The 13,604-nt window shown below is 33.0% G+C and overlaps 1 protein-coding gene and 1 long non-coding RNA gene across 2 annotated transcripts in view; one reads left to right on the top strand and one right to left on the bottom strand.

Annotated features, from left to right (window-relative positions):
* Window positions 1–9,523: 9,523 nt before the first annotated feature.
* The window catches only part of LOC111888783 (agamous-like MADS-box protein AGL27), a 28,486-nt gene continuing 24,405 nt past the window's right edge, over window positions 9,524–13,604 (bottom strand). Inside the window, exons 2-7 of the mRNA XM_023884891.3 lie at window positions 11,348–11,414; window positions 11,197–11,258; window positions 11,004–11,109; window positions 10,807–10,848; window positions 10,333–10,374; window positions 9,524–9,866 (exon numbers count right to left, since the gene is read on the bottom strand). Coding sequence (XP_023740659.1) covers window positions 9,741–9,866; window positions 10,333–10,374; window positions 10,807–10,848; window positions 11,004–11,109; window positions 11,197–11,258; window positions 11,348–11,414 — 445 coding nt within the window. The 3' untranslated portion in view covers window positions 9,524–9,740. The remainder of the gene's footprint in view (window positions 9,867–10,332; window positions 10,375–10,806; window positions 10,849–11,003; window positions 11,110–11,196; window positions 11,259–11,347; window positions 11,415–13,604) is intronic.
* Window positions 9,730–11,351, top strand: LOC111888784 (uncharacterized). The gene is made up of 2 exons (XR_002849316.3): window positions 9,730–9,868; window positions 10,429–11,351. It is a non-coding gene; the product is annotated as an uncharacterized LOC111888784 (long non-coding RNA).

The raw sequence follows: 13,604 nt of genomic DNA, 5'->3' as shown, positions 1-13,604 counted from the left end.
TCCCTTCAATTCAAAATTTGTTGTGGCTAGAATGGTGGGTTGAACAAGACCGGGTCCAATATCCTCACACATCTTCTTGTTGTACTCTTCCATGGATACGTCCGTAATATTCACCATCTCTACTTCTGGTTTGGGTGACTTGGGTGTTTTGGGCTCGTGATTCGCTTTCTTTTCTTCTTGAGTTTTCTTGAACCTTTCACAACTGCTTGATTCCCCGATTGCTTTTCCTTTCTTTTTGCGCAAGATTGATTAGAGCTCCGGGTCCAATATCCTCACAACTACTTGATTAGAGCTCCGGGTCATAAACTTACTGAAACCAAACAGAAAATCACACGTAAAATGAACAAAAACGATAAAAATGAAAACTAGAAATACGTCAAACACGTCGTGTTCAGATTTGACCACGACGTTTTCAATCGTAAAAACAAAAAAAACATAAACGAAGATTTAAGCAGAAAAACTGTAACTTTATATGAGATAAATCTCACATAAAGGATCGATAACACTAGAAAATATAAAATTAACTATTTAGACCTGTTCCCCGGCAACGTCGTCAAAAACTTGATACGTGTAGAATGTATTAGTTATAATACTAACTAACTTAAACATAAAAACAAATACACGGTAGGCAGTGTACTTATCAATTAGCAGTTTGGTGAAGGTAAGTAAGGTATCAAACACAGGGATCGAAAAACAATTAAAGTTATTACTAATATTATCTAATTTTAACAATGAATTAAAGAGAAGTTTTTTTCTCTATTTTTACAAGACTATAAACTTAAGCAGTTTCTTAAATAATTAGCAAGAACAATTAACGACTAGAAAGAGGAACAAAAGACAACTAGATTCAATAATATTAAAGAGACTTCCGTTTATATTCAATTCTCTTATTCTTATGGTTGATTTCGTGGCAAGTGAAATGGAATAATATATCATCAATTACCAAGGATTCTAATGTAACTAATGTAACAAACCCCCCTACCCCACACTTATTTTATGCAATGTCCCCATTGCATGTTATGCACAAATAAAACACCAAGTAAAAAGAGGAGAAAAGGAACGGACTCCCCTGGGATAGTAGTGGCGAGGTTGATAACTCTTCTTTTTAGCTCATTCTTCAGCTGAATTTAGCATAGGAACAACTCATCCATGCCTTGGGTGTCATACGTCTCGTGTGGTTGACAACTCGTAACACAACTGGAAAAGCTTCTTGGAACACCCAGAAATGGAATTCAGAAATGTGGATAATGCCCGTCTTGGATAGGATCAAATCAATGACTCGAGAAAACTGATTGAGGTAGCAACACGTCGAGTTGCAGTGGGAAACACGTCGTGTTGAATTTTTATTCAAACATAAATCACGTTTTTCTTTTGGAACACGCCGTGTTGTGGTATGACCATGGCGTGTTTAATGTTCATAACGTGAAATTTTCACTCCTTCATTTCCAACAGCGATTCTTTGGTTCACATAGGGTATTTATGCAATACACCTTTTGTGTCTTCTGTAATGTGATTCCTTTCTTGCAATTATAATCACTGGACTCAAAAATTGCCCTCAAAATCTTCTAATCTCTCATTAATGACTCGACCCCTCACTTGTCCCTCTCACGCTTTAAATACTCATTCTATTCCCAACCTAACTTCTGTAAAGATCAAAAACAAAAACTACATAATAAAAGGAAAACAAACATTAAATTACAAGTTTCTACTTTATCCCTAATTACTATCAGTTTTTAAAACAACCAAACCAAACAACCAAAAAAAACCAAAATAAAATTGTCTTAAACACTTCCAACACAAAGAAAAAGGATAATCAATATCCGTCTTCTTCCCCGACAACGACACCAAAAACTTGATACATGTAGAATGTACTAGTTTTAATCCTAACTAACTTAAACACAAAAACAAACACACGATGGGCAGTGTACCTATCAATTAGCAGTTTAGTGAAGGTAAGTAAGGTATCAAACACAGGGAACGGTAAACAATTAAAGTTACTACTAATATTATCTAATTTTAACAATGAATTAAAGAGGGGTTTTTTCTCTAGTTTTACAAGAGTAGAAACTTAAGCAATTTCTTAAACAATTAGCAAGAACAATTAACGACTAGAAAGAGGAACAAAAGACAACTAGATTCAATAATATTAAAGAGACTTTCGTTTATATTCAATTCACAAGTGCAATGGATTAATACATCATAAATTACCGATTTCTAATGTGATTAGGTTCATGTTCACTATTATTAATCCTTTAGCAAACAAATCAGTTCAAGCAGTGATCAAGTGATTAAACTAAAGAGTGTACTAGTGTTCAATTCGAAACAAGCAAGACTTGTAATAGTAGTTAATTAAATTGGTTAGTTCAATTAACTTATATATGGTTGGTCATCGTATATAACTCACACATTAACTTAATTATTTTTTAGTTAACCCTAGGTTATGTTCACAACACTAGGCTTATAATCTTGTTTTCACAAAATCATAAGAGGTTATCAATCAAGAAAGATGTTCATGCAATCTCAATAATTCCTTAATCAACATAAAATATTTGTCATTAACATATAAGGTTCTTTTAACAAGATTAACATGATAAATAATCCAATCAATATAATCCAAAGCCACTACATCAAACCATAATGATAAGATCCTCTACTCTAAACGAAAGTAAGGTGATTAGCCAATGACTTTAGCAGAAACAATCATAAAAATGAAATTCATCAATGCAAACATAATGTAAACAAAGGAATCCCAGCGGTATCAGGTGGTGCCCTCCCTCTTTGAGGTCGAGGGTTCAAGTCCCGTCGTGGACATAGGTGGAATTAGGTGTTAGTTTAGAAGTAGATTAGTATATTTGTATTTGCCGGTTCAAAAAAAAAGTATGTTATTAATGTTGTTTGCGTTAGTCTCTTCAATTCAAAGTCTTTAGTCGAATTCTGAAATCCACAACTCCTAGGGATGTCTTTGGCCTCCAAAAGTTGCTAAAAACTCCAAGCATTCGTTAGGGTTTCGAACATAAATGATCCTTCAATAGATTCTGAAAATAGGCGCAACACGTCATGTTTTTGGACTCAACATGATGTGTTTATCATTAAAAACGTGCGTACGACAAGGGACAATTTTATTGGGATTCTTCAATACAACACGTCGTGTTTAAGGATAACACGCCGTGTTCTTCTTCAATTTCATCTTCTTTCTTGAAAATCCAAGATTCAAGCTTCCAATCGCTAATTCCGCTTCCTTTTCCTTCCGAGCATGTCTTTGTTGCTGAAAATGAAATTTTAAACTAATTAAGTACCTTTTGTTCAATATTTGAGACAAAAACAACATAAAGTATTAAGATAATGCATGAATTATATGATTAAATATGCCCATATCACCTGGCGACAAGTGTAGCGCTTAGAGTGATGTCCTTTGTCTCCTCTGCACCAATAGTAGATGACCACTAGTGGTGCACAATCGACCAATGAGACTCCTCCACGTCTTGTCGGCCCAAACGAGACAAATGATATTGTTGGGATCATGCTCAGAAGAGGACATGTATAAAAGTAACCCTTTCTCCTCCAAAGGAAGGGATCGCCTCCTTTTGTCTAAAACCATATTCTCCATATTCCCATAGACACTCATAATAACTAGACAGGCGGAGCTTCATCCCAAGACCATCTCCCAGATGTCGACTGACATTCTTCTTCATTGCTATGATTACAGGGTTTAACCCATATGGAACCACCACGAGACGACATTAAGCTCGGAGTACATATCACAATAATCAGTTAGCATAACGATAAGGCATAATACTATTGCTTAAGACTAGGTAGAGTTTGTATCAACATATTATCCTATCGTTTCATGTTTACAATATATAAACTACTAATATATTTACAAAATATATTTTGGTAAAGCAGTTTGATAAACATGTATCCCCCTTCCCCTAGGTAAAATCTTTTAAAACCGTAAAAGTGGGGCCGTGAAACTCACCGTCGATGCGTGGTGCCGCTGATGTAGGGTTTATTCGGGCTCCGGACTTCGGGGCACCTCGGGATTTGCAACAGATCAATAAGAGGGAGAGAGAGTTGAATTTGAGGGTGTGCAGAATGGGATTGCAGACCCTGCAATTTATGGCTGAGTTTTTGGAGTGTACGAGATGCAAATATTTGTGTGTGACGCCTGTGATCATCGTGGCTCCATCCGGGACTCGCCATGTTTCACTCTCTCCATGGGCCACGTCACTCGCAATCCAATTGAATCTTCAGGCGCACGCTATGTAATGGCGCACACCTCGCGCGCACAAAAGAATTTTGAAAAAGTCTATATCTTATGCATACGAGCTCCAATCTTTACCCTCTTTATATTTATGTGATGATCTCAACTAGTACTACAACTTTCCTTTAGGTTGTTTTAGCTAGTTTTGACTTTCATCTTTGTGCCTAACGGGGGTAAAAATAAATGATTTTACAAAAATCATATCTCTCTCATACAAATTCTGTTTTCGACATTCTTTTTCCTAAATTTCTTATCTCGAGGAGTACTATGATCCTCCTTTTTATAACTTTAGTCAAAACTTAACCAATCTCTTCGTACCGTTTCGGCGTCGTAATAATTATTTACATTGTTGACTGTACTTTTAAAAAAATCATAACTCTTCTAATCAGAGTCGGATTTTTACCAATTTTATATTCTTGGAATCATGTCGACGAGTACTTTTTGAATATATTAACCATTTTAAAAGATGGTACAAAATTTTGGACGCTTATTTTTTAGTCTAAACGTCGAATTACTTCTAAATGTAACATCATATTTGATTATATTTATTCATAAATTCAAACATTACAATACTAAGCTATTACATTTATCTATCCCTACTATTTCCCAATGGTGGTTGGTGATGAAAATTTTCTTGGTTGTCACATTAAAGAACACTTTGTGTTATCCAATTGAAACAAAAAACAAGATCATAATGGTATGTTGTGTCCTACATAATTTGATAAGACAATAAATAGAAGTAGATCCATGTGACAATGATGAGTACGAGGGACCATATTTAAAGATAATTTGGCCGAGTCTATGTTTGCCTCTAGGGGAGCAACCAATTAAATCGACATTTTCCTTATCGATTTATAATGTATCATTATGCTGGAAAATTTGTTCCTTGCTTATTTGTACATTGGAAAATTTGTTATGACAAATGTTGTCAAAATTGTTGGGATGTGAAGTGGAATGACGGTATTAAGTTATGATGTTTATTAACATGATTTTCGTAATATATTGGCATGAATGCTTAATCAGTAAAATAAAATTTTAGTACTTTCATAATTTATATAATATATCTTTACATATTATTGTTTAAATGCATAATCCAAGATCAATTTATATATAAACATGAGTAACCCTAAATCAATTGAGAAATACTTACTTGGAGTATATGGTATCTTATTGATGTTGAAGATGACAATTCCATATTGTGATTCTTTCACTTTCTGTAACGGTGGTTTATGGATCAATTTCGATAGATAAAATTACACACTTGACAATGGTGATAGAAAGGAATTTTAGAGTGTGAAAGAAAGAACCCGGTGAAGTCTCAAAACATATGCCCCTCCTCATATATATATGTGTTTAATCTATCAGTTATATCATAGAAAAGGTTTAGAACCACATAGATTTGATCCCTCAACTAATGGAAAAATGTCATATCCATCATACTACATATAATAAATCCTAGGACCTGTTATGTCATATGACAATATTATGGTACACAATATCAATGTACCCAACACATAAAACATTATAGAATAATCCGATGACCACATTAACGAGTTATTTTACATATAAGTTAGAAAACAAAATAAAATTAAACAAAACAGACAAAAAAAAAAATCTTGTCATTTTACATGAGTTCTAATTTCATATTCTACAAATCAAATAGATTTGATTTATAGAAAAGGTTTAGAACTACATAGATTTGATCCCTCAACTAATGAAAAAATGTCATATCCATCATACTACATATAATAAATCCTAGGACCTGATATGTCATACAACAATATTATGGTACACAATATAAATGTACCCAGCATATAAAACATTATAAAATAATCTGATGACCACATTAACGAGTTATTTTACATATAAGGTAGAAAACAAAGTAAAATTAAACAAAACAGACAAAAAAAATCTTGTCATTTTACATTAGTTCTAATTTCATATTCTACAAATCAAACAAAATCTGAAATTAATTCTAATTATATTTCAAGTCAGCAAAGGAGGATATATAATTAGATTCAAATTCCTTATAGATTTTTTTCCAATTTCAATTTCTTTTTCTAAAGAAACATTATACGAACCAAATATCACCTAGATTTTCATAAGTGTAATTTGTGAAAATCTATATAGATTTTCATAGTTAACATGTCTATCTAAATAAGTTGTTTTGGTAAAAAAAAAATAATAAATAAATCGTAGATGACCAAAATTCGCAGATGATTATCTACAAAAATTGTGGCTATTTGGATCATTTTTCATTTTTATGAATATTTATTGGGAATTTTTTAAAAAAAGAGATACTCCTTCCGTCCTAAATTGATAGTCCACGTTTGACTTTTTAAGTCTTTTTTCTTTAACTTTGACCTTAAATATTTTTATTTGTGTTATATATTACTTGATAAAACTTATAAAAATGAAAAAAACATTTAAAATACAATACATTCATATATTTTGCATCAAATATTATCTATCAAAAACAAAAATATTTAAGGTCAAAGTTGAAGAAAAAAGACTTCAAAAACTCAAAATTAGACTATCAATTTGGAACGGAGGTAATATTATAATTATTTTAATTTAAGTTTACTATGTATGTTGAAAATTAAAATAAAACATATTCAAGACACTTTTGACCCATGTTATAATTTGGTAATTAAATATTATATATAACTATTAAATTACGCAAAAATCTTTAAAAAAAGACAACAAAAAACATATCTAGGAAAAAATAAGGAGAATGATTTGATAGGGTAATATACTTTTTGAAATGTACACATTTAGTCCTTATTCTTTTTTTCTTGTAAAATAAGCCTTATACTTTATTTTTTGTAACAATACAGTCATTGTGACCGACTATACCCGGTATACCGGTCCTATACGAATTTTCTTTTAGGGAAAATGACTTGATAGGGTAAGATACTTTTTGAAATGTACACATTTAGTCCTTATTCTTTTTTTTTTTTGTAAAATAAACTCTCATATGTTATTAATATGTACACATTATGTCATTTTCACCGGATCTACAGGTTTTTGCTGATGTGGAAGCACAAGTGGCATTAAATAGCAATTAATTAGCTTAGTCATCGGAGGTGGGTGATCCTCCGGCAACAAGAAAAGGGCGGCGACCCTTCTCTTTCTCGTCTCTCTTCCTTCCTGTCGAACAACAACAGCCAAACACCCTTTACCTGTTGTGTTTCTCCGATCTATCTCTCTTTGCCTCCATCTTTGAGATATGTTGCCAGAAAAAGAAGAAAGAATCGATGAGGGGGCTACCAGAGCAGCTCCTCGCCGCCAACTACCGTCTCTACTTCCTCCTGCCTCCCCATTCGACCTTGTGGTTTTTGCCATCATTCCTCCTTGCTACCAGTGATGTGTAGGAACACACAAAGGAGTTGCCGGAGATCGGGGTTCTCCCTCTTTTTCATGATGAATAAAAGTTGGAAAAATCTCGTTATGGATATATGGATACCACCTGGGTATTTCATTTCAACAAAATAAAAGAAAGGGAAAATGACTTGATAGGGTAAGATACTTTTTGAAATGTACACATTTAGTCCTTATTCTTTTTTTTTTGTAAAATAAACCCTTCCACGTCAGCAAAACCTATAGAATCCGGTGAAAATGACCTAATGTGTACATATTAATAAAGTATAAGGGTTTATTTTGCAAGAAAAAAAGAATAAGGACTAAATGTGTACATTTTAAAAAATATCTTAACATATCAAATCATTATCCCGAAAAAATATAATAGGTTTTTTCACGATCAAAACTCAAACTGTATAACCTAAAAAAAGACAAAATTGCTAAATTGATCTACAAATTTTTTTGGATAAGATTCAAAAAAATTTGGAAAAATCTAAAATCAAAAATTTTGTATGGTTTAGGCCCAGACAAATCCAAAATCAACAATTTTGTGTGGTTTAGATCCAAAAATACTTGAAATGGTTTTTATTTCTTTTTTATATATTTTTCGTATTTTTATTTTAATACTCCGTAAAATAAAAAATGAAAAGAAAAAGATTTGCCCGACTACCCTACCTATGTCATACCATCCGTCCATCCCTTATGTATCTTTTCTCTCTCTCTCTCTCTCTCTCTCTCTCTCTCTCTCTCTCTCTCTCTCTCTCTAACCTAACCCAGATGCCTATTCGATCTTCATCTTTAAAAATGTCTACGAGACTAAGCCATCTTCCGCCTCTAGCCAAGCCTCCATCGGCGACATCTACTCAATATCGCGTTCCGACTTCTTCATCCAATCGACACCGAATTCTTCTGCAACTCTTTTTGTGAAAGACATTGTAGCCACTCTACTGGGTTGTTTGCGCCCAATTTTACCCTTGGTAGTGTACATAGATACAGAGTCACCTGAGTTGTCTTCTTGGAACCCATTTCTCCGATCACCACAAGAACCTGGTTGTCGTGTACATCTTGGAGTCAATTACTTTTAGTTTGTAGATTTTTAGAGTTTGTATATGTTCTTAGAGGGAAAGTTTGACTTTTGACTAAAAGTCAAGACTTTACCGTCATTGGAACGAAGGCGGTGGAATGGGAGCTTCATCTGCGAAGTCTATCAGGTCCGGTGATGGGGCTTTAGGGTTTTCCGAAGCGATCATTGGGGTAACTGATGGCTTAGGGTTTGATACTCCCAAGTGTTCTTGATGTTTTTATTTTGATTTCGAAATGGGTTTGATGGTGAACAAAGATGAAGGATCGGAGATAATGATTCTGTGTTGTTTATTTGAAGAGGAGGCCTTGAGATGTTAAAAATTATACTAATTTTGATAATACTGTAACAGAGATTTAATCAAATTGATTTTTTTATTTTATTTTGTGAAGATTGCAGCTTAGTTGAATTATAATGGAGATTCTAGTTTGGTTTTCTCTTTTTCATTAGATCGATGATGATAGTTTAGTTGAATTATATGGGTTTAGTTGGGTTTTATGTTCATATGTATGAGTGTGAGTTTTGATCTGCAAGTGATGAGTGATGAAGAAGATGGGAAATAGGGGCTAGGAGAATGTGGGGTAAGACGGAGATTGGAGATAAGTAGGGTGGGGTGGGATTTTCTTTTTACTTTTTTTTTTATTTTATATAATTGATTAAACACTCAAATAAATAAATAAAATGTAAAAAATAAATGATAGTCTTTTTAAATTTGTTACGACCAAATTCACATCACATTTCTAATTTAGGACAAAATTAACAAAAAATTTCTGATTTTGAACCTTCTTAGAACCCGAAGGACCAATTTTGTAGTTTTGACTAAAAAAAAAAATAAATCAACTTGACCATGAAGCATTGGATCACGGTTTACAGAGATACCTACGTATCTGGTAGTCACACACAAACACAATCCAAACATATTTCATCCGTTCATCGGATTATTATTGCCATCGGCTTATGTTATACTATTTCCCATTATAAACATCTGAATCTGATTTGCAGTTGCAGGGATGAAATTGAAATTGAAGAGGTTAGGGATTAGGTAATAAAAAGAGGGAGAGTCAGATGTTGCGGCGAATCCATCTGGTTAACTGAAAGGTCGTCGTTCCGACCTCTACCTCCACCTCCACCCCCAATCCCAAACACATTCTCCGCTGATGCATTCTGTAAGCGAAAGATCCACTTTAATTTTTGCAATTTCATTATAGTTTAACTTTCAATTCAATTGATATAAACTATATTTACAACAATAGAAATCGCTACCACACTCCAAACAGGCAAACATAAACTGTATGCAGCAAAGCAAGAAGACATCAACTTTGTCTTTCTTTTAAAAACTAGAATACTTGAAAAAGAAGCTTGGAAATTATTTGATTATAAACGCAAGGAAGATCTGATAAGTTATGCTAGTTTTTCTTTAGTTACATGAATCTAAATGATCATATACTTTTTAGGCATCATGATAAGCAAATAACTGACTAATTTCTCCCCTTCAATGGTTAAAAAAAACAGAGGGTATTTGGTAGCCAAAAGCATTGTGATTTTGTAAATTCTAGCAACTTAGAATATTTCACCCTCAAATCTTTAAAAAAATGAAACTTGTTTCAATTTCCAAGGGTAATAGATTTACCTGTTGTATGATTTCTTCCTTTTCTTTGATTAAATCCTTCTCCTGTTCACAATCACAATGATAAATGTAGATTAGACTGATGTTGTGCTTATGCAGGTTGTTACTTGGTATGATTGGTATTAAACATACACAAACAGGAGAAGGAGAAGGGGTGCATCATGTATGTGTATGATCTTAACGACCTTGCAATTAACCAGATGAATTAGCCTCTACATGTATACAAACAATAAAGACATTGGTTGGATTTCACTAGCAATCCACTGAATAATTATATGAGTAAGTGCCTCTATTTGTGTAAGACTCTAAAAAGATGAATGATTGTTTTCTTTATCTATTTGGTCATATGCAGTAAGCAACCAAAGGAATGTGGCATCAAGGTGCAATAATGTGTCTTCAGGTTCTTTAATACAATTCGAAGAAAATTAAATTGATGTCTTTTAGTTATGTAGTTCAAATTGTTGCATCTTTATATACCTGTTGTTGGAGGGTGGATACATACTCCATCATCAACTGTGTCTGCATCAATCATTAACCATAATCACTCTCAATATATCAATATCATAATAAGATCCTACTAATCAGTGATTAATGCAAAACATGATGAAAATAATTCAAAAACAAAAATAGATAGGTATCTTTTGAACAAGTAGCAACAAATGAAAAAGGATCACCTTTCTTGACCTTGTTTGCATAAGAGCAGTATCAAGTTCTTCTTCAAGTTGTGTCATCTCAACCACAGAGAGCTCCTCATTATTACTATTATTCTCTTCAACAAGCCTGTGCAAAGAGTTGGGTATCATTAAAATCATTATCTTCTAACTTACCATTGTGTGTGTGTGTGTGTGTTGTATGTTTACGTATTACCTGTCCACCATTTGTAGAAGCTCTTTACATGTTTTGAATTTTGTGCACTTCAATGGAAGTTCCTGTAATACATCTCAATTATTAACTCATATTTATACAAAATATGTATATATTGTGAAAACAAGGAATTAAGAAGTTGCACGAGGCTTACTGAATCTTGGCCATCTACTTTCATGCTTCTGTTTTCTGCTTCATACCTAGCAAGAATATGCTCCACACTGGAACACATATATATTATAGTTATACATAAAACATTTAAACAAGTAACTAATAAGCATGAAAAGTAGAAAGCAAAGAAATTCAAAGTAATTAATAAGCATGATTAGAAGGCAACAATTTCAGAAATCTTGAATCCAAACGACTCATAATTAGCATATAGTTTGGAGGTCCTGTTATTTTTTTTTTAATGTCAGATTCATCAGCTGCAAAAGTTTGGTTTTGGAGTCCTTAATTAGGGTGTTGTGGTTTTTTGGTGCCATTTATTTTTGGACTTCTTAGGTGTTGTAGTGTTTATTAAGATTAGCTTCTATATTTGAGTCTTAGGTGAGGTAGTGTTTATTAAAAAAAATAACCCGAAAATCATTTTGACCTAACCTACAAATATTATTTGATGGTTTTATGCCCCCCAGCATATTGAAATCCGGACATACCATTTGTTATGTGGAAAAAAAAAATTGTGCAACCCCTCAAGATTTTTTTCTAGGCTTGCCCCTGAACACATGCGTAAAATAATGAAATCGTTTTCCAACTTTATACAATTTTATGAAATAGTTTAAAAGAAATATTTGATATAAATTCATAAGTATTTTATATAAATAATAAAACCACTGGGTTGTGGTGAATTGGTAAAACATGTGAAAGATATAATGGATAATCTATTGACCCATGTTAAAATCCTAACACTATTTAGCCCCTGTGGCCATAGAGTTTTGTCTGCATTGGCTCCAGAGCATGAGGCGTAGCCTCATTTTCGCAGCGGGGATTAGTCGATACACGAAAGCTGATCCGGAAACCCTCGTTAGGGAAGTTCCCATACAAAAAAAAATAATAATAAAAAAATAAAAAGTAGCTTAGGATGTTGGTATGTAGGCATCTCTATATTATGTTATTACTTAAAATAAATGTTACATCGCCATTTCAGTAATCTTGACCTCTATATAAACTACTATTTCAATGGTTAAACTTATTTAAATAATTTTTTTTTTTATAAATTTAACTAATTTGCCTTCATTTTCTAAAATATGTTATAAAACCTCGTCATTTAATTAGTCTTTTTGTAAACAAAAACAGTTGTTTAATATGAATATATAAATACAAGTATATCGCTTCATTATTTCTTGTACATCTCTTTATTTTTATTCTGCCAACTTATTGTTACAATAATTTTCTTTTATCCCTCGTTCATAGAAAATAATCACCTATTATTACCCTTTACTTTTTAAAAATAAAAATAAATAAATGTATAAATATGTAATATAACAATTATATAAAGTTAATAAAAAGAAAACTATTTCATTAATTAAATTCAAACAAAACTGAAGCATATTAAAATAGTACGTCACACCTCATCTTAGGTCATATCGTCGTCTGAATATATGTTTTGAATCCTTATTTGTATTGCCGAACAAATCGTCCTACAAATTTTCATCGATAAGAGTTAGATGAGTATTGCAAATGTGTTCTACCAAATCAACATGACGGTTTTGATGTCCAATGCGGTCGTATAGTTCCCTTGTGCTCGCCATCAATTCCGGCGTACTAATACACACTCCTTCGATTATTGGTAAATTTTCGTCTTCGTTGTAGTGGCCAATCATTTTTCCTTCATCTTCTAAAATATCCTTATGCAAAATGGTGCATGCATGCATCAAGCTATGCATTCTTGTATGCTCATATGATTGTGTTGGGACTTTAAGTATTTGCCAACGCCTCTTAACGTCTCTTAAGAACTTCAAATGCTCGTCTAACATCCTTCCTAGCTGATTCTTGGCCCGCCTTAGACTTTAATCGTTTTTCGTCGGTTAGACATGAGAATGTTTTCACAAATGTAGTTAACTTTGGATGTATCCCACAAGGTAGTACCCACACTTGTATGGTGTTCCATTCACTTGCAACGACAAATCATACGATTTCTCAAGGTAGCTATTGTTGAATACATATTGATGATTGGTCTAGAACATTGATGACGTTGGCATCTGGTGCATCAAAAATTTCATGTCATATCCAAAGATCATGCATGTGACGCCAATGCTTCTAAAATTATTGTCGACTGTTTCTTATCACCTCACATATATTGACTGGGCCATACATTATGGCACATTAGTATTCCATGGAATCCATGGTTGTCTTTCATGTATCATATACAATTGGTTGACGTCGTTAATTTTAGGTTTGTGAAAGTATCGGTC

Source organism: Lactuca sativa, chromosome 4 (assembly GCF_002870075.4).
Source record: "Lactuca sativa cultivar Salinas chromosome 4, Lsat_Salinas_v11, whole genome shotgun sequence".
NCBI classification, from domain to species: Eukaryota; Viridiplantae; Streptophyta; class Magnoliopsida; order Asterales; family Asteraceae; genus Lactuca; species Lactuca sativa.
Note: the sequence above shows the minus strand (reverse complement) of the source record. Positions and strands in the feature narration are given on the sequence as shown.